Source organism: Trichosurus vulpecula, chromosome 6, assembly GCF_011100635.1.
Source record: "Trichosurus vulpecula isolate mTriVul1 chromosome 6, mTriVul1.pri, whole genome shotgun sequence".
NCBI lineage: Eukaryota > Metazoa > Chordata > Mammalia > Diprotodontia > Phalangeridae > Trichosurus > Trichosurus vulpecula.
In genome coordinates, this window is record NC_050578.1 from 203,153,102 (window position 1) to 203,176,428 (window position 23,327).

The 23,327-nt window shown below is 39.5% G+C and overlaps 1 protein-coding gene across 3 annotated transcripts in view; it reads right to left on the reverse strand.

Annotated features, from left to right (window-relative positions):
• PPP2R2C (protein phosphatase 2 regulatory subunit Bgamma) overlaps positions 1-23,327 on the reverse strand; it is a 393,716-nt gene that overhangs the window by 91,177 nt on the left and 279,212 nt on the right. For all 3 annotated transcript variants that reach the window (XM_036763511.1, XM_036763509.1, XM_036763510.1), the window contains 2 exons: positions 7,534-7,631; positions 1,478-1,643 (listed from right to left, as the gene is read on the reverse strand). In XM_036763511.1, coding sequence (XP_036619406.1) covers positions 1,478-1,643; positions 7,534-7,631 — 264 coding nt within the window. The remainder of the gene's footprint in view (positions 1-1,477; positions 1,644-7,533; positions 7,632-23,327) is intronic.

Here is a 23,327-nt window from a genome sequence, read left to right on the forward strand (position 1 = left end):
TACCTGTATGTACAAAAATACTTATAGAATCTCTTTTTGTGGTGGCAAAGAATTGGAAATCAAGGGGATGTCCATCAATTGGGGAATGGCTAAACAAATTGTGGTATATGAATGTAATGCAATACTACTGTGCTATAAGAAATGAAGAGCAGACAGACTTCATTACAACCTGGAATGACTTATATGAACTGATGCTGAGTGAGGGGAGCAGAACCAGGAGATCATTATACATGATTACAGACACATGGTATCTGTAAGGACTAACTTTGATCAACTTGACTCCTCTCATCAATGAAAGGTTCAAAGACAGCTCCAAAAGACTCATGATGGAAAAAGCTATGCACATCCAGAGAAAAAATTATGGAGTCTGAGTGCAGACTGAGGCAAACTTTTTGCTCTCTCTCTTTTTCCTTCTTTTTTAGTTTCGTTTTTCCTTTCTCATTATTCATTCCACTGGTTATAATTCTTCCTTACAACTGGACTATTATGTAAACAAGTTTAGGGTGAAGGTATATGTAGAAGCTACATTGGATTACATGCCATCTTAGGGAGGGGAGAGGGGAGAAGAGAGGGAGAGAAAATTTGAAACCCCAAAACTTGTGGAACTGAGTGTTATTAACTAAAAATAAAAATAAATTTATTATTTAAAAAAAGAAAATCATAACCCTTCTATACATTGGTAGGTGATTTCATAAATTTCTGGGGCCCAAACCATTCATCTCCTGATGGCCAAGCTCTTAGGAGATGAGTTTTTCCACTGTCCAGCTAGGCTGTTCCTGGGCCATACTCAAAGTTTTTTCTAGCTTAGAGGGTCTATAGAATTTCCACTGTGCTAGTATATCTTCTGTGAATCCAGAGCCCTACCTCCTATACTCCAAAGAAGCAAAGAAGGACAAATTTCATGGAGGTTACCAAAATCAACTGGCTTTATTCACTTTGCATAGTGTGTTCTCTGTCCTTGCTCTCCAAAATATAATTCAATATTTTCAAATTTTGTATGTCATGATTAATATCCGCACAAGCTATCCCTAGTGATGCCCACAAGAGCTTTGTGTAGGTGTGGCAATGAAGTCTCAACCAGAGGACTCTCCTTCTAGAGTATAGAGAAATATTGCACTGACAGGGTATGATGGCCAGACAAGAGATGATAAGGATAATCCTTCCCCTAATTACACTCCGACCTTCCAGCCACTCTCCCAATACTAAAGTTCTGAAGGTCAAGGATTATTACATTTTTTTTTATCTTCGTATCTGTCTCTACGGTATCACATTATCTCTGACAAATGCAGAAGCATCAACATAGGAAATCATTTATTTACTAATTACTGGTGGATATTAGGGGTATACAGACTACATAACAATCCAAGAACCAGTTTCAAATTAACATTGCCAGCTATGAAGAGTAGCAGTAACATTACAGACTATGAAGAAGTAAGGGAACCAGCTGATAATTTGCATGGCAGTTCCCTGGCCTTACCATTTGTGGACAAGAGAGAATGGGCTGCATTCTGCTGGGGGAGCCATTTAATCTTGTTAATTTTCTCTTCTATCTCCAAGCTCTTCAGATAGTCAAACTCCGGCTCATGGCTCTGGAAAGTGCTGTAAACATTGTACTCGCCCTGGCTGTGAGGTTCATTCTTACTCTGAGAAGAAGGAAACACCAGAAAAATAAAAGGTCTCTGAGGCCATCAGGACAACTAAGCATTTAGGGACATAGGTCCACGAAAAGTTATCATCATGAAGCACATGATATTGTCAAACATGCAATTTGGTGCAGTTTTCCACATGGTGCAATTATACAAATCAGAATTTCAAAAGATTTTTAAAATAGAGCATCACAGCTTTAGCTTCAGAAATGGAGGAGACTTCAAAGATGGTCTAGTCTAACCTCCTTATCTGTAAAATGAGGAATAAGGTACAGAGACCTCAAGTGACTTGCCTGTTAGGATGTAACTTCCTTAGGAGAGTTTTCTTTTTTTCTTTATTTGGTGTTATTCTGGACTCCTCCCTCTCACATTACTCACATACATGACCCTTTGCCACATCTTACTATTCTCATATGTGTTACCTTCTCTCCACTCATGCAGCCACAAGCCTAATTCAAGGCTGTAGCACCTCTCACTCAGACGATGGCAACGGCCTTCTAAATATTCTCCCTGACTCAAATCTCTCCCCTCCCCAATCCATTCTCCATTCACCTGTTGAAATGATTTTCCCAAAGCACAGGTCTGACTGTGTCACTCCCGTGATTAAAGAGCTCTTATTCCTTCTAGGATCAAACCTAAAATCCTCTGTTTGTAATTTAAAGCTGTTCACAACCTGACTGCTTCCTAGGTATCTGGTCTCCTTACACTTCATTTATTCCCTTTCACCCACTCACTCCATGATCCATCTACAACAGCCTATTTGCCATTCCGTGAACACCCCATTTCCCATCCCTTTGCATTATTATCCCCCCTGCCTGTAATGCTCTTGCCCCCTCATCTCTGCCTCTTAGCTTTCCTGACTTCCTTCAAGGCTTAGCTCAGATCCCCCAGACCCCCCAGCCGCTAGTTCCGCCTCCCCCAAAATCACCTTCCTAGATCTGTCTACTCTGTATATATCTTACACATAACTAGTTCTTTACATACTGCCTCCCCACATGAATGTGATGTCTGTGGGGGAAAGGAATAGGTTTGCTTCTCTGTGTTCCCAGCACTTAGCCCAGCATCTGGCATATAGTAAGCACTTAATGCTTGTTCACTGACTGACTGCATCCCCAAAGCTTAGCACACTACATGGCACTTAGTAAGTGCTTAGTAAATACCTCTTGACTGACTGATTGCTCAAGGTCACATTGATCCTAAGCCCAAGGTACTAAGTGACAGAACCAAAATTTGAACCCAGACCCTCTCACTAAATCCAGTACACTTTCCACTACACCAACATTTTAAATTATACTTGTTACACCCGATTATAAGAGCTTCAAAACGAAGCAAAATTTTATGGAACAAACTTCCACATCAGATTTTAAATTGGCAAAGAACCTCAAAGGATCTAATAGCTAGGATAGGAAGTTCTTTCATGAAAGTTTGAAGGCATATGTGGAAACCATCCTATCTATAAATTAGCCCATGGGAGTTACCCCAAATGTACAGATCAATTAAATTTTGGGATAAAAAAACAATTTACTTAATTTTTTTCCTTGAGTTGAAAAATAGTGATTTCAAAAAATTGCTAAATCAATTGAATAGCCTTGAGAGTGTGTATGTAGATCAGATGGAGTGGGTTTTCCTTCCTGTGGCAGAGTAGAATGTGCATGGGGACAAAAGGCAGGAGAACTGATTTCTAGTTCTCACTCAAGAGATGTGCACAACTTTTGGCTAGTCTCTGAACCACTACGAGCTTCCTCTCAAAAATAAGGGGATTGGATTTGGTGACGTTTAAGATATTTTCTAGATTCCATTTTCTATAAGATTTGCAAAGATATAGATTTGTCCCATCTATTTCACCCTGTACTTGAAACTTCATCATAACAGTCAGAGCACATATGGCAAATGATGTCCTTTTGGACTTCAGGATCTAAATTCCCAGGATGAGGGCTAAGGGGGTCCTGTCTCATTTTGTTTTCTCCCTGAATGCAGCATGCATAATTAGCTCTATGGTAAATACTGTTACAGAGATGTTCTAGTGTCATATCAAATATCATCCGCGTCCCAGCCTGTCTTACTTGGCTGACAAGCAATCATGATGACTGGAAAAGAGCAAAATTATCATTATCTTCACTGGGAAATAACTCTCCTTTAGAAAATGCAATCCACATGTGATCTCAGGTAGTTGCAGAAACCATCCTGTCTGTAAATTGACACAGAAGAGCTGTCCTAGAAGAGCTAAAATTAGAATGCAAAGAGGATGGAGCCAATGAATATTAGAGGTGGAAGGAACCTTAGAATATAGAAGGTCAAAACTGGAAGGGATTCAAGGTCATTTCACCCAACATCTTTATTATATAGAAGATGAAGTGAAAGCCCAAGGGAAGGGAAATGACATGCCTACAGGCACCCAAGTAGTTATCAGATCAATGAGGTTTATTCAATCAAATCCATCCATTTAAATGAGTGAGTTAAAAAGAAATTAATGTTTAAACAATAATTGTTTTAAAACTTTTGTTTTCAGTCTTTTCAGTCATATCTGACTCTTCGTGACCCCATCTGGGATTTTCTTGGCAAAGACACGGGAGTGGTTTACCATTTCCTTCTCCAGCTCATTTTACAGATTAGGAAACTGAGGCAAACAGGTTAAGTGACTTGCCCAGGGTCACATAGCTAGGAAGTGTCTAAGGACAGATTTGAATTAGGCAGATAAATCTTCTGACTTCAGGCCCAGCACTCTATCCACCGTGGGAAAAGCACAGGATTCAGAGTTTAAAAACCTGTGTTCAAATTTTTGTTTTCCCCCTTATGTGCGATCCTGGCCAAATCACTTCAAAATTCCAGGCTTCAATTTCCTCATCTGTAAAAAGAGGGGTTGGCACCAGTTGATTTCTAAAGGACCTTCCAGTTTTAATATCATTTGATTCCTTTTTGTAAGTCATCTTTTGTTCTTTTCCTCTGAGATTACCCCCAAGTTATCCTAAATATCTTTCCTGTACATACTTGTTTTCATGTTGTCTGCTACCATTAGATTGTGAGCTCCTTGTGGGCAGGCACTGTATGTAAATTTATTTGCATTCCTAGTAACCACCATAGTGCCTGGCACACGCTAGGCATTTAAAAAATGATTGTTGGCTAGATTCGTTAACTAGCTACACATTTAAGTACACAAGTGTATTCACAGATATATAGATAGGCATATTTGCAAATATATGGAAGATCTGTGATTTTCCAACCACTGACTCAGAATATATCCATCTATGACTTAGTAGATACATCCTAGGGAGTTGTCTGAGGCACCAGGGTCACATAGCTAAGAAGTGTCAGAGGTGGAATCTGAGTTTTAAGAAAAAAAACAAATTAAGAAAATTATATTTAATTTTTTTCTTGACCAGGTCCCATATAACAACCTGCAAGTAGGTAAAGCCATATTAAAATTGTCTCATTTCATGAAAATCCCAGGATACTGAGCTTAAGGGGATTTTAAGGATCACCAATATTGACTCTCTCATTTTACAGATGGAAAAATCGAGGCCTAATGAAGTAAAGTGACTTACTCAAAATCGTATGGTAAGTAGTGCAGGTGGGATTAGCATCCAGGTCCTGTGACTCTAAGTCCAGTGCTCAAGCCATCATGCCATATGTCACCTATTGGGAGGCTTTAACATATATATTAAAGAGGCTCTCCTAAGAATCCAAAGGGTCCTACCCAAAGGGATTGAGGTAGAGAGTAGAAGTCACCTGGTGATTTCCTTGCATACAAAGGAGAAATAATATTGCACAGACCTTGGGGCATGGCGGGGGGTGGAATATTTACCATATGTTGAAGAATACAAGTCAACCATCTGAGATTTTCCAAGTCTTATCCTAAATGGAAGTTGACTGAAATACCAAGCATGTGGGCAGCAGTATTTTCCTGGTTTGCTATTTTAATAGGGGTTGAGGTTAACAACAGCACTAGATTGATACTAGGTCCATTGGCTGAATATTCATTCAGGTAATGATTCAACAATATTTCTCATGCTAGCCACAGGCATACAAAGATAAAAAAAAATTACAGTCTCTGTCATCAAGGAGTTGTGATATAGTTTGTGGAAAAGAAATAGGCCACATTTACAAATATGTATGATTCGATGCAAAACATTATAAGAACAAAGGAGAAGTCTAGTCATAGGTTCCCTAAGTGGGTGATACTACTCCCTGAGGGGCACTGGAAGATTCCAGGGGGGCAGTAGTAGCCTCAAGTGCAATTGGGGGGCACTGAACAAAAATAAGGAGGTGGTAAAAGCATAAGGAAAGAAAAGAAAATTTTGAAAAACTGTTCATACATGTTTCATCTGTTGTGTAAGAGAATTAAAGTTGTAGTGATTACACTATTTTCCAAATAAACACACAAAATGCAAGTTATAACTGATCAGCGGTCAAGTCCACCAACAGGTCTTAACAAGCAAGTGTTGGCAGGGGAAGGTGTAGCGCATTGTTGGGAAGCCCAGCATGCATCTGCACGACTTGTTTACAATACGATACTATACAGTTACATGACACATCAAAATTTCAATGTAGGAAAAACTCATAAACATACAATAAATTATTCAATTTAAGATGCATCATTTAAAAAATGCTTTATAATTTTTTTGAAATGATACAAATTTCAAAGAAATTGTAAAAGGGTTAAAATAGATTTCCAGAAGGCACTGGATAATTTTTTTTGAAAAGGCCATGTAAGTTTGGGAACCTCTGGAGTAGATAAAAAGCTATAGGAAATATGAAGATGAGAAGGTCATGTTTGCCAGAGGGTGTCATTGAAGGCTTCATGAACAGGTGGCATCAGAGATGGGTCTTAAAGGAAGGGAGGATTTCAACAGGCAGAGTAGAAAATTATGGTTGCCGCATCAGGGAAAGCAGTCAGCACCACTCTGTGTGGGTGTAGGAAAGCTCAGACTGTCATTTGTGCCAAGTGGCTGATTCAGCGGTGGAGTGGTAGAGATCAGAAGGGCTATTTTAGTTAGGTTATAGTACACTGCTGTTGTGGTGAGCAGCGTGGGAAGGTGTGATCTGGGAAGTGTAAGCATGAGGAAGGGCTTGGTACCAGGGCCAGTGGATTTAACTATGCTGGCCGAAGGGGTCGGTATTCTGGTAAAGGCTAAATCTGTCATGGACTTGCAGAAATAACTTTGACTCGATTGAGGTTAACAGTGCTGGCACCAAGACTCTGTTCCTTCACCCTAAGGATATGTTTGGGGACCCAGCTGTATTGATCCCACAACAGACAGGGAAACGTATGCCAAGCTCCATTGTCAACCCTTTTGTTTACCAATTTTAACGTTTTTTCACTTTGTTTTTGTTTTATTCTACTAACATCCCAGTGACATAGTGAGGGGCAGGTATTATTATCCTTATTTCAGAGGTTTAAGAAAACTGCGGGTAATTCCGGCAGAGCCAGGACTTCTGACTCAACTACCCCAATCTTGCCTCACCAAAAAAGTAGGAAAGGACAGGTATTAATATCCCTGATTTAGAGTTAGAAAAATTGTGGTGGCAGCTAGGTGGCACAGTGAGTAGAGCACTGGCGCTGGAGTCAGGAGGAACTGAGTTCAAATCTGGCCTCAGACACTTGACACATTTACTAACTGTATGACCTTAGGCAAGTCACTTAACTCCAACTGCCCTGCCTTCCCCCCTAAAAGAAAAGGAAAACTTGTGGCAGAGACGGGGGGAAGGAACTTGACCAAGTCACGGGGGGGTGGGGGTGGAAAGAGGGCTTTAAGAAATGAATATTCTGCAGAAGCCTAAGCATTCCTCTGCATGACAAGAAGAACTGGACTGTATACTTCTTCCACACACTCCCCTTCCAACCCCAATCAAAATCCCCAAATACCTGACTAAGCCCCAAGCTACATACCTCTGGTTCCCTTTGGAATATGACAACCCGGCCCCCCTTGTCTCCAGTAGCCAGCAGTTCTCCCGTGTGGTTGAACTCGACTGTAGAAATAATATCAGCTGTGGACAGAAAAACAAAGAAGAAATTCCTTCATTAAAATAGTGACATGTCAAATTGTCAAAAAATTACTTTTTACAGAGCTAGAAAAAATAATTACAAAATTCATCTGGAAGAACAAAATGTCAAGAATATCAAGGCAATTAATGAAAAAAATGCAAAGGAAGGTAGCCTAGCCATACCTGATCTAAAACTATATTATAAAGCAGCAATCATCAAAACTATGTGGTACTAGCTAAGAAATAGAGTGCTAGGTCAGTGGAATAGGTTAGATACACAAGATACAATAGTCAATGATTATAGTAATCTACTCTTTGATAAACCCAAAGACTTCAGCCTCTGGGATGAGAACTGAGTATGTGACAAAAACTGCTGGGAAAACTGGAAAAGAGTATGGCAGAAACTATGCATAGACCTATATCTCACACCATATACCAAGATAAGATCAAAATGGGTACACAATTTAGACTTTAAGGGTGATACAATAAGCAAATTAGGAGAGCAAGGAGTAGTTTACCTGTCAGATCTATGGAGAGGGGAAAATTTTATGCCAAACAAAAGACAGGGAACATTATGAAATGCAAAATGGATAATTGTGATTACATTAAATTAAAAAGGTTTTACACAAACAAAACTAACACAACCAACATTGGAAAACAGAAAGATAGGAAACAATTTTTACAGCCAATGCTTCTTACAGAGGTCTCACTTCTCAATATATAGAGAGAATGGATTCAAATTTATAAGAATACAAGTCATTACCCAATTGATAAATGGTCAAAAGATATAAACAGGGAGTGTTCAGATGAAGAAATTGAAGCTATCAATAGTCATATGAAAAAATGCTCTAAATAATTATTGATTAAAGAAATGCAAATCAAAACAACCCTGAGGTACCACCTCACACCCATCTGATTGGCTAATATGACAGAAAAGGAAAATGATAAATGTTGGGAAAGATGTGGGAAAATTGGGACATTAATGCACTGTCAGTGGAGTTGTGAACTGATCCAACCATTCTGGAGAGCAATCTGGAACTAGCCCAAAGAGCTATAAAACTCTGCTTATCATTTGATCTAGCAATACCACTACTAGGTCTGTATCCCAAAGAGGTCATAAAAAGGGAAAAGGACCTACATGTACAAAAATATTTATAGCAGTTCTTTTTGTGGTAGCAAAGAACTAGATATTGGAATGCCCATCAACTGGGGAGTGACTGAAGAAGTTGTGGTATATGAATGTAATGGAATACTATTGTGCTATAAGAAATAATGAGCAGGAAGATTGCAGAAAAACCTGGAAAGATTTAATGAACTGATGCTGAGTGAAGCAAGCAGAATCAGGACAACATTGTACACAGTAACAGCAACATTGTGTGCTGATCAACTTTGATAGACTTAGCTCTTCTGAGCAATACAATGATCCAAAACAATTCCAAAAGACTCATGATGGAAAATGCTATCTATATCCAGAGAAAGAACTATGGGGTCTGAATGCAGATCGAAGCACGCTATTTTCACTTTTTTGTGGCTTTTCTCTTTTGTTCTGTTTTACAACGTGACTTTCTATTTGGTACTGACTAAAAAATAGAGTGTTGGATCAGTGGAATAGGTTAGGTACACAAGACCTAGTAAATGATTGTAGTAATCTACTCTTTGATAAACCTAAAGAACCCAGTCTCTGGCACAAGAATTCAGTGTTTGACAAAAACTGCTGGAAAAACTGAAAAATAGTATGGCAGAAACTCGGCATAGACCAACATTCAGCATGACATGACTAATGTGGAAATATGTTTCCATGATTGTATATGTATAACCTATATCAGAATGCATGCAGTCTTGGGGAGGGGAGAGGGGAGGGAAGGAAGGAGAAAAAATTTGAATCTCAACATCTTATAAAAAATCAATGTTGAAAACTATCTTTACATGTAATTGGAAAAAATAAAATACTATTTACCAAAAAAAATAAATGGTGACATGGTACATTAGAGGCTTCCATTTTGTTTTCTTTCTCCCTCCCAAACCATTTTCACACAAGGTTGTGTGTGAGTCTTTGGGCCTGTGCAAATGCTTAGCCCTAAACAGGACCACAGTTTGGCCCTAATAATAAAAGTGCCCATTATTCTAGTGCTCTCATGAGCTACAAAGGGGTCTCCTCACTGTAGCTCTGTGAGAGAGGGCGGTCACAAGCACAGTGTCATTTCCTCCTTCCCCCTTTGCATGTGAGGAACCTGAAGGTCAGAGAGGCAAAATGATCTTCCAAAGCTGAGGGGGAAATCGTGGGGGGGGGCCATGACAGATTAGGCTCCAGATAGGGAAAATTATTCTTTAATATCCACAATATCCTGCAAATTAGAGCTGTCCAAAATGAATTTGCCAGCTTTAGGAGGCAATGGGCTCTTTCTTCTCCCTAGAGTGACCACCGGTTAGGAGTGCAGAGAGATCACCTGTAATAGAAAACTTAGACTCTACAGCCTCTGTGAGCAGTTCCACCTCTAAGATGCTGTGACCTCTAAGGCTCCTTCCACATCTAAATGTCCTTAATTGTTTTATTATAAGATACTCAATTATAAATAGCAACGAAAAAGAACATGAAAATGCCAGAGAGAATAGGTACATCTCGGGCATAAATATGACATGGCGCCTTAAGCCATTATCATGGGACCAAACACATAAGGAAGAGAGACAGTCAATCCCAGTCAATCACCCTTTAACTCAGAACTGATGAAAATTCTATTTCTAGTCTCTAGGTTCCCTGTCTGTGCCTATCAGTTTTCCTCATGGTCTCTAGGTAATTTGGTGTGGAAAGGCCATTAGTCATCCATCTGTCTTTTTTCAGACACAGACACACACAGATCACGAACACCACCAACAGTAAGACCTTTCAATGCAGATGTTAAAAACGCTCATACTTTGCTCAGAGCAGGGAGTCAGAAGGGTCCCAGTCCACAGAGTTGTGATGTCATAGATAAAGTGTTGGAAGAAATCTTTAGAAGTCACCTAGTCCAACCCCCTCACTGTACAGATGAGAAAACTAAGGCCCAGTGAGCTTCCGTGACATTCAAGGTTACACAGTAATAAGTGGCAAAGATAGCTTTTAAATTCAGGTCCTCTGGTCCAAATCCAATTATCTTTCCACTGCAGAAGATTACAGCACTAAATCAAAGATGTTCGTTTTATAGAAAAGTTTTTTATTGCTATACAATCCTGTAATGTGCCAGTGACTCACTATTTAACTTCCCTTCTCTGCTCTACAGCTTCCTCATTTATATACTGAAGGGATTAGAACAAATGATCTCCTGGAGCCCACCCAGCTCTCACATTAAATGATTATACACATATATGCATAATAATAGTAATAGTGACAATAATGATGATAATAACAGCTGGGATTTATGTACTTTAAAGACTGGGACATGTTTTACAAATATCTCATTTGATCTTTGCAACAATTTTAGGAGTTAGGTGCTATTATCCACATTTTACAGAAGGGGAAACTGAGGCAGATTGCGGCTAAGCGACTTGCCCAGGGTCAGGCAGCTAATAACTGAAGCCAAAACTGAACTCAAGTCTTCCTGACTCTACGACCAGTGCTCTATCCACCATGCTCCAGATGCCTATTTAATTCAATTTAATTCAACAAAACATTTACATATTGAGCATCTACTGCTTGATAGTTCCTATGCTAAGTCCACAAAATGCAAAGACGAAAAATGACAGTCCCTGTCCTCAAGGAGCTTTCAGTCCGATGGATAAGGACACAAATAGCACATCAGAGAAAGTGAGAAAGATAAAGAAGAATTTCAAGCAAAATGCCCCATGGAAACCTGGTGACAGAGCAATTTTAGGTGGAGGGGAATCACATATACATAATAAACACACAAGTACATAGACATATCCCTATACACCCATATAGTGACAGCATGGTGGATCCTGGACATGGACTCAGGAAGACCTGACTCTGAAATGTACTAGCTATGGGACCCTAGGCAAGTCATAAAACTCCTCTTGGCCTGTTTCTTCATCTGTAACATGGGGACAGGTGTGAGAATGAGGTGAAATAAAATGTATAAAGTGCTTTGCAAACCTTAAAGCCATATATAAATGTTGGCTATTAAAGCTACCTGCACATATATGCACATATATACCAAATATATAGATATATATACATATATGTGTGTATAGAGAGAGATTCTAGCAAGTGTACACACAATGTAATTACAGCTACACACATTCAACAGAAATTCATCGTACATATTTTAGCATTCTTTTTGTATTTTCTTAAAAAAAAGAAAGCACCTAGGTGACACAGTGGATAGAACACTAGCTGGAGTCCAGAAGACCTGAGTTCAACTTTGACCTGTGAGATTTACTAGTTGTGTGTCTTTGAGCAAGTCACTTTACCTGTCTGCCTCAGTTTTCTCATTTGTCAAATGGGAATAAGGACACCTACCTTCCCGGGTTTTTTTGAGAATAGAATGAGATATTTATAAAAATCCTCTGTAGGTTCTATTTGAAGAGTACCAGACTTTTGTAAATGAGTAAAAACAAAGTACAGACAAAGTTGCTTCCAGAGGGAGAAAGTGCTAACCATCAAGAGCAATTAGGAAAGACCACTTGTAGGAGGTGGCCTTTGGGCTATGCTTTGAAGGGAGTCAGAAACTCTGCAAGATGGGGGTGAAGAGAGAGAGTGCTCTACTGACATTGGCAAACATCGATACAAAAGGCGAGAGATAGATAGAATGTCTTATGTAAAGTACAGCTGATGTGCCGACTTAGATGTTACTCCAGACACTAACAAACCTACATAGATACATAGATTCATTGTTACTTATAGGGGAAGTCAATCTGGGAAAGATTTTATTAGACATTGAACTTTCCAGGAAGGCTACCAAAAAAAGAGTTCAACGATTAAAATGAAGACAAAGATTTTTTTTCAGATAACAAAAACAAAAAGTTAGGGGAGGGATGAGGAAGGACAAGAATCCAAAGCTTGCTCTTTGGCAGCACCTTGCTGTGTAAACATAAATCACGCGGACTTCTCTAGGGAGCCCCTAAGGGGCCCTCTTCAGTGAAGGTTGAGACTTCTGCTCTAGAAATGCAAGCAGTGTGGTAGCCAGGAGAAAGAATAATTAGGCCACATTCAATGGAGACATAATGGGGCCAGAGAATTTGAATCTTACCATGGGTGAACTCTGAGCTGGGAAAAAGTTAGGCACTTGAGAAAACAGTCCCCTCTTCCCTTTTTTTTAGGATATTAATGAGAAGGAAGATAACCACAGAATCTCGGAACTGGAAAGGACTTCAAAGAACATTAAGTCCAACCAAAATGTGAATAAGAAACATAACTACATCATGTCCAGCAAGTGGGCATTTAACCCTTTGCATTAAGACCTCCAGTGAGGGGTACTTCACTACCTAATGATAACTACCATTTATCGAGTATTTTATGGCTAGAATGGATATCTCATTTGGTCCTTATGGAATCCCCAAGAGGTAGACATTTTTACTTCCATTTTATAGATTAGAAAGATGAGGCTCATGGTGACATGTCTTCTGACTGGTAGTCCTTTCCGCCACTCCATGCTGCCTCCATTAGAATACTATTTGGCAAACTACAGTGAGAATTTATCATTTCAAAGGTAGCCTAATATAAAAGGAAAAAAAAAGTCAAAGCACTGGGAACTGGGTTGGAATTCCAGCTCCAAACTCTCCATATCTCCTCATTTTCTTGAATAAGACTTGGGTTTGTGCCTGTAATTTTAGTAGTTCAGGGAAGTCTCAGTGAGGAAATTCCCTCCCCTAGTCTAGCTGGCCACCCACCTACCCTGCAATTTATAATCTAGTCTTAAAGATTCACTTCTTGCTAGGAGTACTAAGAGGTTGAATGACTTGCCCAAGGTCACACAGCTCACATGCATTTGAGGAAAGACTTGAACCCTGAAGCTGAGGGAAGCTCTCTTATAAATTCCAACATTAAATAACTCTCCTTTCTGCTGATGAGTTCTTACTGGAGGAAAAGTAGGTAAGAGTAATGCATCCAGGGTCAGGAAGATCTGAGTTCAAATCTGGCCTCAGACATTTATTAGCGGAATGACCCTGGGCAAGTCACTTCACCTCTGTTTGCCTCAGTTTTTTCAAGTGTAAGATGGGGATAATAATATCAACTGTCTCTCAGGGTTGTTGTGAGGTTAAAATGAGATGCTTGTAAAGTGGTTTGCAAACTTTAAAACACTATATGAATGCTAGCTAAGTGGTCTGCAAACTTTAAAGCTATTATTATTATTATTAATTATTACTGCAGAGCTGGCACCAAAACAGTCCATAAGCATTTAAGTAATGTAGCCTCTCCAAGTTTTGCCTTTTGGGCTCTAGAAATGTTCCTAACCTCCTTCAGATATTTCTAACAGCACATCAATTGAAGACAGCTGTTTCATTTTTTCCTCATTGGATTTAACAGCATCAATGGACAGGGAAAACTCTCCTTCTTCCTCCTCAATCCCATTCCTCCCAGCACTTCTAAGTGGCATGTCTTTTTTATTAATAAATTAATTTATTTTTAGTTTTCAACATTCACTTCCATAAGTTTTAAATTTTCTCCGCCTCCCTCCCCTCCCTCCCCTCATCCCCAAGACAGCATGCAATATGATATAGGCTCTACATATACAATCCTATTAAACATATTTTCACATTAGTCATGTTGTATAGAAGAATTAGAATGAATGGGAGGAACCATGAGAAACAAAACAAAACAAAACAAAAAAAGAAAATAGTCTGCTTTGTTCTGCATTCAGAGTCTATATTTCTTTCTCTGGATGTGGATAGCATTTTTCATCATGAGTCTTTTGGAACTGTTTTAGGTCCTTGAATTGCTGAGAAGAGCTAAATCTATAAAAGGCAGCCATCACACACTGTGGCTATAACTGCACAGTGTTCTTCTGGTTCTGCTCACTTCACTCAGCATCAGCTCATATAAGTCTTTCCAGGTTTTTCTGAAGTCCACCTCTTAATTTCCTATAGCACAATAGTGTTCCATTACATTCACATACCACAACTTGTTCAGCCATTCCCCAATTGATGGGCCATCCCCTTAATTTACAATTCTTGGCCACCACAAAAAGAGCTGCTATAAATATTTTTGTACATGCGGTTGCTTTTTTCTTTTTTATAATCTTTTTGGGATACAAACCTAACAGTGGCATTGCTGGATCAAAGGGTATGTGTAATTTTATAGCTTTTTGGGAGAGTTCAAATTGTTCTCCGGAATGGTTGGATCAGTTCACAACTCTCCCAACAATGCATTAGTGTCCCAATTTTCCCACATTTCCTTCAACGTTTATCATTTTCCTGTTGTGTCATGTTAGCCAATCTGATAGGTGTGATGTGGCACCTCAGAGTTGTTTTGATTTGCATTTATCTAATCAATAGTGATTTAGAATATTTTTTCATATGACTATAGATAGCTTTAATTTCTTCATCTGAAAACTGCCTGTTCACAACTGTTGACCATTTATCAGTTGAGGAATGACTTGTATTCTTTTAGATTTCTACCTTTCTTTGTATCCCTAATATTCAGCACAGTGCTTGGCACATAGTAGGCCCTTAATTATGGACTTTGAATAAGTGAATAAAGGCATGACAGAATGGAAATAATGGTAACTTGGCACATAACAAGCACTTAGTAAATGTTTGTTGACTGACTGTTTAAAATACATTTTCTCATTTGATCCTCACAATGATTCTCAGAAGTAGGTAGGGTCTATAATCTAATAATAATCCAATAATCTATAATCTAATCTTCATTTTACATATGGAAAAAACTGAAACCATAAATGGTCGTAGAGCCTGACAAAGGCCACTAAGCAGAGACTGGAAGTCATATTTGGACTCTTTCTATTCCTTTCACCTGTCTGCCATGGAAGATAATATAAAGTAGATATACTGACAGCACAGGTTATGACTCAGGTTCAAACCAAATTGGAACAAATGTCAGTGCCGTGTCTGGTTCCAAACCCTGCTTTAGTGTGTGTGTCTGGGTCACAGCTACTGCTAGGGGCTCAGCAGAATCCAAACACCAGGAGGTGTGAAGGCCCTGTCCAGTACGTGGCTCCTTCTTCTGACTAGCCCTGGCAACTGAAGCATTCACCCTTTGGGCAGGGGAGGGCTTGGGGAAGGAGCATTTCCCAGCGTTTGGATTTCTGCTGAACCAACGGATAAATGTTGAAATTAGTCTGTTGTTGAATATGAGAAAGGACATATAACACACACACACACACACACACACACAACATTACGGCTTTCAACTCTACTAAAAGTTAGCACCTAATCATTTCTATGGTTTTTGAAAGTGCATCCTAACACATCTTCAATGTAAAAGCATCTGGGGAGGGGAAGGGAAGCCAGAAGACCTGGAATTGAATCGTAATTCTGACACCTTCTAGCTATGTGAATACAAAATTACTTCACTCCTGAACCTCAGTTTAACCATCCACAAAACGGGAATATTTGAATTGCCTATTTTACAGGACTGTTATTAGGAAAGCCTTTTGGAAAATGTTAAGTTCTTTAGAAATGCCATTATTACTATTGTCTATGGGCACTATTTAATAATTATAATTATTTAGCATGAAGAGGTGGATCAGAGTGCTGGGCTTGGAATCAGGAACCTGGGTTTAGGTCTGGCCCTAAGTCAAAGAGGAGTGAGTCAATCTGCTTTAGTGCATAGAAATGACTTCTCCTACTCCGCTCCTAAGCTGATCTACTCAAATGCTTCATCTCGATATGACTTATTTACCAATAAAATGCAGTATTCTAACACATTGATGCAGTATTTCATAATATCCAAAGCATCTTTGCATACATTAGACAATTTCCTCTTCCAAATAACCTGATGAGATAATGTGTTACCTCTATTTTACAGAAGAGGAACCTTGAGGCTGAGCGAGGTCTAATAGCTCACCCAAGGTCACACAATTCTTAAGTGTCAGATTTATGACAAGGATTCTCATAAGGCTCAAAAAATAATAGAAACAGAAGAGATGGACTGCCTCTGCACTTGAGACACATATATACTATATGCATCCTCCGTCACATGAGGTCACCTGCTAGCTTTTCCTTTATTTCTTAAAAACTGGCTTTGTGTTCGGGCCAGCATTGGGCTGGGGAGAGAAATCACTTTTATTGATCCACTGAATAAATGTTGAAATTACTTGCCAATGAAAACCACCAGATGCAACTGGCCGTCAGGCAAACATTAGTCATGTTTTCTTTTATCTGAGCTCTATCATGGAAACCTTTCCCAATTCCTTTGCTGCTAAATAAGCTCTTTTGGAACATTCATCCATTCATCAATGCATCAGGAGCAGAATCTATTGTACTAATGCTCCATGAACCAATCTACTGGGTAATAGGACCCACAACAGGTCATGCCAATGGCCAGGTTTCTAGGTTGAGTCAATTTTTCAGGTCAATGGAGCTCAGTCTGTCGTAATAATGCTTCCAGGAGCAAGGAGCCAGAAACAAGAGAAGCCACTTTCAAAAGACAATGCAATATAAGAAATATCACTAAGTGTGCCAAGCAACATGCAACAAGGTTCTCACAATGCAATGAGGGGGATGGGCTAGAGGCAAGCATCATATCTGCAGTACAGAAATCCAGATGGGTATTGAAGAACCACAAAAGGACCAAAGACAAAATTGAAAAGGGTGATTTAAAGGCCAGGCGAGAATCCAAGGAACTCAGTTTTGAAATGAGTTTGATCCAACCCAAAAACATTTATTAAGCAATCTGTGGGGCAGAGTTAAGTACTCTGTTAGGGTACTAGGTGGCGCAGTAAAAAGAGTGCTGGGCCTGGAGTCACAAAGACTCATCTTCCTGAGTTCAAATATGGCCTCATATACTTACTAGCTATGTGACTCTGAGCAAGTCACTTAACCCTGTTTGCCTCAGTTTCCTCATCTGTAAAATGAGCAAATGGTAAAAATGCAAACTACTTCAGTATCTTTGCCAAGAAAACCCCAAATTGGGTCATGGAAAGTCAGACACAACTGAAAAATGATTGAACAACAAGTGAACTGTGGGGGAAAATCTGGTGCATTGCGCAGGGTGAGACACAAAGTCTGGGACCAGGTGGAAAATCCTCTGGCTTTGTTGTTTAAGGACCTGAGTTTGAATCACAACCTTACTGCTTAGGATTTGTACAAGGTTGGGCAATCCAATTCACTTCTCTGGGTCTCCGTTCATCTGCAAAATAAAGACGTGAGACTGGATAATTGCTCTGGTCTCCCTCATCCCAGGTACCTCCCAGCTGTTGATTCAATGAGTCTAAGTGTCATAATGAGGTTAAGGTGTCATTAATTTAGAGGGAGATTTAAAAAAAATGGGAAGCAGAAGCTTTGTGAAGGAGGTAACATTTGAGGTGGGCTTTAAAGGATAGGAAGAAAATTTACCAGAGGAGAGGATGGAGCTCATCCCAAGCCCCATAGTATGACAAGGCCAGAGAGGCAGGAAAATAGAAGCTTGTTCCAGAGGCAGAGAAGAGAGTCCTTTGGCTAACCTGGAGTTCTTAACCCTGAAGCCCGGGAACTTTTCAAAAAATATTTATTTGGTTGACTATTTTAACATCATTGGTTTTCAAAAGGAAAAGGGGTCCATGACACAAAAAAGTTTAGAGTGCAAAGACAAGAGTCATAGTAGACAAGACAGGACAGAATGTGGAGGACTTTGAATGCCAGGCCATGGAATATGAACTTTATTCCTTAAACCATAGGGATCCAAGGAAGATTGCTAAGCAGAAGAGTAATAGGGCCAGATCACAGATGTACAGCATGAAAAAGATTATTCTGGTAGCAGAAGGAAGCATGTCTTAGAGCGAAGAGAGAGTGCAGATGGGGAGGACATTGAGGAGGCTGGAACAATCCAGACCCAATGGTAGCAGTTGGACTAGAGAGGGAGGAAAGAATGCAAAAGATTCTGCAGAGGAAGCAGCAGAGGGACTTGGTAACTGAGATACACACACACACACACACACACACACACACACACACACACACCCCTATATGCATACACATTTGCATGTATATGTATACAAGTATGTGGATACACACATACATGCATGTAAATATAAATAGATACAGTTATTTTCCACACATAAATATATTTGTATGTTGTGTGTATGTATGTAATACATACTTGCTAGATTGAACTGAGCATCTCAGATTATATGGTCCTCTCTTTTATTCTTTTCCTTTCAATTCAATGAGTATTTATTAAGAACCTACTATGTGAAAGAGACTAGCAATACAGTCCTTAATCTATGGCTGTTAATATGTACACAGATAACTAAATATAAAATATATTCAAGATAATTATCTGGTGCAAGGGAGAGAACTAGTAACTGGAGGAACCCAGAGAGCTGATATGGAGGTGGTAATCAAGCTGAGTCTTTCCTTCTCATTCCAATGGCATACAGTCCAATTAAACAAACTTATTGGGCAGTCATCCCATGCAAGGGCATGGATTACGTCAGTCAATCCATCAACATGCATATATGAAGCCCAGCCTTCAGTATGTCTACATTCTAATGGGGGAGACAACAAAGAAATAAGTAGGCACATATGAGATACATGAGACCTCTAGATGGAAAGTAATCTGAAAGGAAATGTACTTTCCAGCAGCTGGAGGGACCAGGAAAACTCCTGCAGAAGGTGACATTTCAGCTAAGTCTTAAAGCCAGGGAAACTAAAAGTCAGACATGAGGGAGCAGAGCATCCCAGACATGGAGGATTGTCCATGCAAAGAAAGGCATGGCGATAGAAGATGCAGTGTTATGCTTATGGAATTACAAGTAGGTCAGTGTAGCTAAATTGTGGTGAGGCAGAGTACAAGAAAACTCGAAAGTTAGGAAGTGGCCATGTTACTGAGAGCTTTAAATAACAAACAGAAGACTTTAGATTTAATCCTGGAAGTAATAGGGAACTCCTGTAGCACTCGAAGTAGGGAGGGTAAACACGGTCATATCTATACTTTAGAAAAATCCCCTTGAAAGCTGAATGGAGGAAAGACTCAAGTGGGGAGAGAAGAATGGAGTAAGGATTGATTGGAGGCTATTGTAACAGTCCAGGAGAGAGGTGACCTCCATTGCAGATGTATATGGAAGAGAAGGGGACTTATATAAGATATGTTGTAAATGCTATTATCTGGCAGCAACTGATATATATGGGGTGAGCAGGAGAAAGGAATCACCAGGGAGACCACCAGGGTACCAAGGATGTAAATATGAAAAACAATATAAGTTCTGTCCTCAAGCATTATAATCTAATGGGAAGACATAACATGTACCCACAAAAAAGCATGATACAAGACAGAATGTGATAGAGACAAAGGAAAGATTCTAGTTTGCAACGGTGTGTGGCAACATTGAACTATTGGTTTTATAAACAAGCAAAGTAGAATTTATTATGACCCTGACGGAAGCAGTTTTAAAATAAAACACAAAAATAGTCAAAAGTTACCCTGTTCATGAAAAAAATAACAAAGACATTTTGGTGTCTACAACTTTGCAAACAGTTTCACCTCTGGAATGCTGGGACGACTTTTAAATATTATTTTTTAATATAATGGAAACAATTTAGAGCAGGAGTCAACACTAAGAATAAATTATGTAAACATTTCAAATGGGTCTAGTATTGATTATTTTTAAATGCTGAGGGACAAATAATTCAATTATCCAAGCTGCCCTAATAATAGCCACTATGTGAAATTGAATATTGGGGCCTTTGGCCATATGGCTAAAGCAATCCATTTCCTATATGCTAAAGACAATCATAGACAATGACACTGTAATCAGTAATAAAGTCAGCTTCCTTAATATTTCAAAATAGCCATGTTTTCATGCACATGGGGACTCTCTCCACATGTTAAGAGATGGTTTCATGATTTATTCTACACAAGGAATTGAAAGCCTGGTGGCCAGCTCTTTAGTGGTGAGTCTTTTCATCCCAGCCATGCTAGTCCTGGGAGGAAAGACTCATTACTGACTCTATACTCAAAGTCTTTCAAACTTGGCTGGATCTTCTAGAACTCATACTTCATTAGCACAGCCTTCAAAGATCCTGAGTCACCTCTCCACTATGATGAAAAGCTTACCTATAGCCTTTACAAACAGCAGCCAACAAAAATGTACTCCCTAGGATTAATGATCAAATGGATCCGTGGTCACATCAGTTTCTATGTTCCTTCCACTAATAAAGACCACAACCCTTTTTATGCCTGCCCATCTGGTGTAATTCTTGTCCACAACCTCCCATAAGATTGCCATGATGGGGGGAGGGTGGGGTGAGGGAAGTTCATCCAAAATGCTAGAGGCAACCCATGAAATTTAGGAACCATAAGGTAGTTATCTTTCCTACCCTAATAGTTCACATGGCCCCAAAGAAGGTCCTCTACTCAGACATAACTTGAGAGAAATGGAGGACAGAATGAAATAGAAACTTGAACAACTATACCTTTGACCTATATCATGAAGCCAGTTCATTAATACACTACAATCAAATCCTACTGGAACACCATAAAATTGTGCAAGCAAGATGATGGCTGTTTCTTCTGGCTCTTTGTGGACAGCTCCTTCCACTTTCTGATGAACAGTGAGAGGACAAGTAGCTTGCTTGGGACCCTTTAACATTCATGCCAGTCAGAGAATGATTGTTTGCCATATGTGGGATGTTACCTACGCATTAAAAAAGGGCAAATTATATGGGAAGGTATTTCATTCTCTGTTCCACACATGCCCTGCCTTTTTAATGTGATTTTCAGCCTATCTTCAAACATCTGAAGGGCAGTCATTTAAAAGATGAGATCTTATCTGTTCTACTAGTGCAGACATAGTAGCACTTTGTAGACGCTCAATGCTCATATCAAAGAGAAAATGTCAACAACCAAATATGACCAAAAGTGAACATGAGGTAGTGAGTTTCCTATCACTGGAGATTTTCAAGTAGGAGAGGGATATCAGAATCAATGACAATAACTGCCACATACAGTACTTTAAGGATTGAAAAGCACTTTGTGCATATTCTATCCTTTGATTCTTTTTTTTAAATTTAGTTATTTTATTTTGAATTTAAGAAATAAAACAAGCATTTCCATAGCATAGTAGAACAGAAAAAAAAGGTGATTGTATCTGATACTGCAAATCTATTGTGTACAACTTGCTACTCCTTTTAAATATATAATAAATTTATCGGGTAACTTTCTTTTTTTTTTCTTTTATTTTTACTTCCCTCTACTCCCCACTGCCCTAGAGATGACTCTTAAAACCAGTTATGTGTAACTGCCTATCTTCCCTCAGAGATTACCTTCCACTGATTCCAAACACATACTTCATGTACCTAATTATTTCTATGTTGTCTCCCTCATTAAAATGTGAGCTCTTAAGGGCAGGGACTATTTTTGCCTTTATTTTTCCACCTTCACCCCTTAGCACAGTTTCTGGCACATAGTAAGCCTTTAATAAATGTTTATTAACTGATTAAATGTAAGATCAGATAGGAAGTAAGGAGAATTGTGGTTTAGTCCCAGATTTGTCACACACACAATTTGCTGTATGACTTTGTGAGTCACTTTCCAACTCTGGGACTCAGTTTCCTAAGGCGGTGCGGGGGCGGGGGGATGCCATATTTTGAATTAAACAGTCTGAAGTTCAAGTCTAACGTGCTTACCTAGCACAGTGCCTAGAAGACAGTAGTTGCTTGGTAAACGACTGTTGACTTCACTTGACTTTTGGAGTGCCTTCCTGCTCCAAGATTCTGTTTCCTATATTTTAAGATCTCTCCCACCCTTAACACTGCATGGTTCTATACTGCCCCTGAAATTATATCATTCAGTGTCTTTCCTGCTTTCTTTCCCCAACAGGAGGAATATCAGAAAAAAACTAATCGAATTTAAGTTGTCCTTTTCACTATGCTTTTTATCTTTTCCCATCTCCGGATTGGCCGCAGTGCCACTGAGAATGGATGGCTAGCAAGATTCCCAGCAGGCAGGCAGGCAGTGTGCTTGTCATCACTCATTATCTGGCCCATCCGCAGAGGCGCGTGTCCCGCCTGCTGCAGGGCCAGTGGCATATTTATTACCAGAGTTTCCCTGAGAGCACCAAGTGTGACCTGCCTTCAAAGCCATTTCTGTTTAGATTTTCAAATCAGAAAGAGACAGAGACAGAGAGACAGAGATGGAGAGATAGAGAAGAGGAGAAAGAGAGAGAGATGGAGAGGGAAGGAGAGAATAGAAAGAAAAAGAGAAAGTTGAAACATCCCTGGATCTAGAATCTGGAAACTTAGGTAGTTAATCCAGACTGCCTACCACCGTGTGACCTTGAGTAAGTCATCTGCCCCTGTCTAAGCCTCTCCTTCCTCACATGTCAAATAAAAATAGTCCTTGCCTATCCCACAGGGCTGCTAAGGGGGATGCATGTAAAGTGGTTTGAAACCTTAGTGAGCTGTATAAACAGGAACCGTAATAATAAAAAATTATTTTTCCTCCTTTCTTTCTTGAGTGTTTCCAGCAGAGCAAGGCCAGCATGTAAGATCACATATGGGATTTTCTGGCTCTGAAAGAAGCATGATCCCAAGCTGAGCAAGCTCCTAGCCTAGTGTTAACATCTGCCTGCTTGGCGGACTCCCAAGGTGGAGGGAGCTAACACAAAT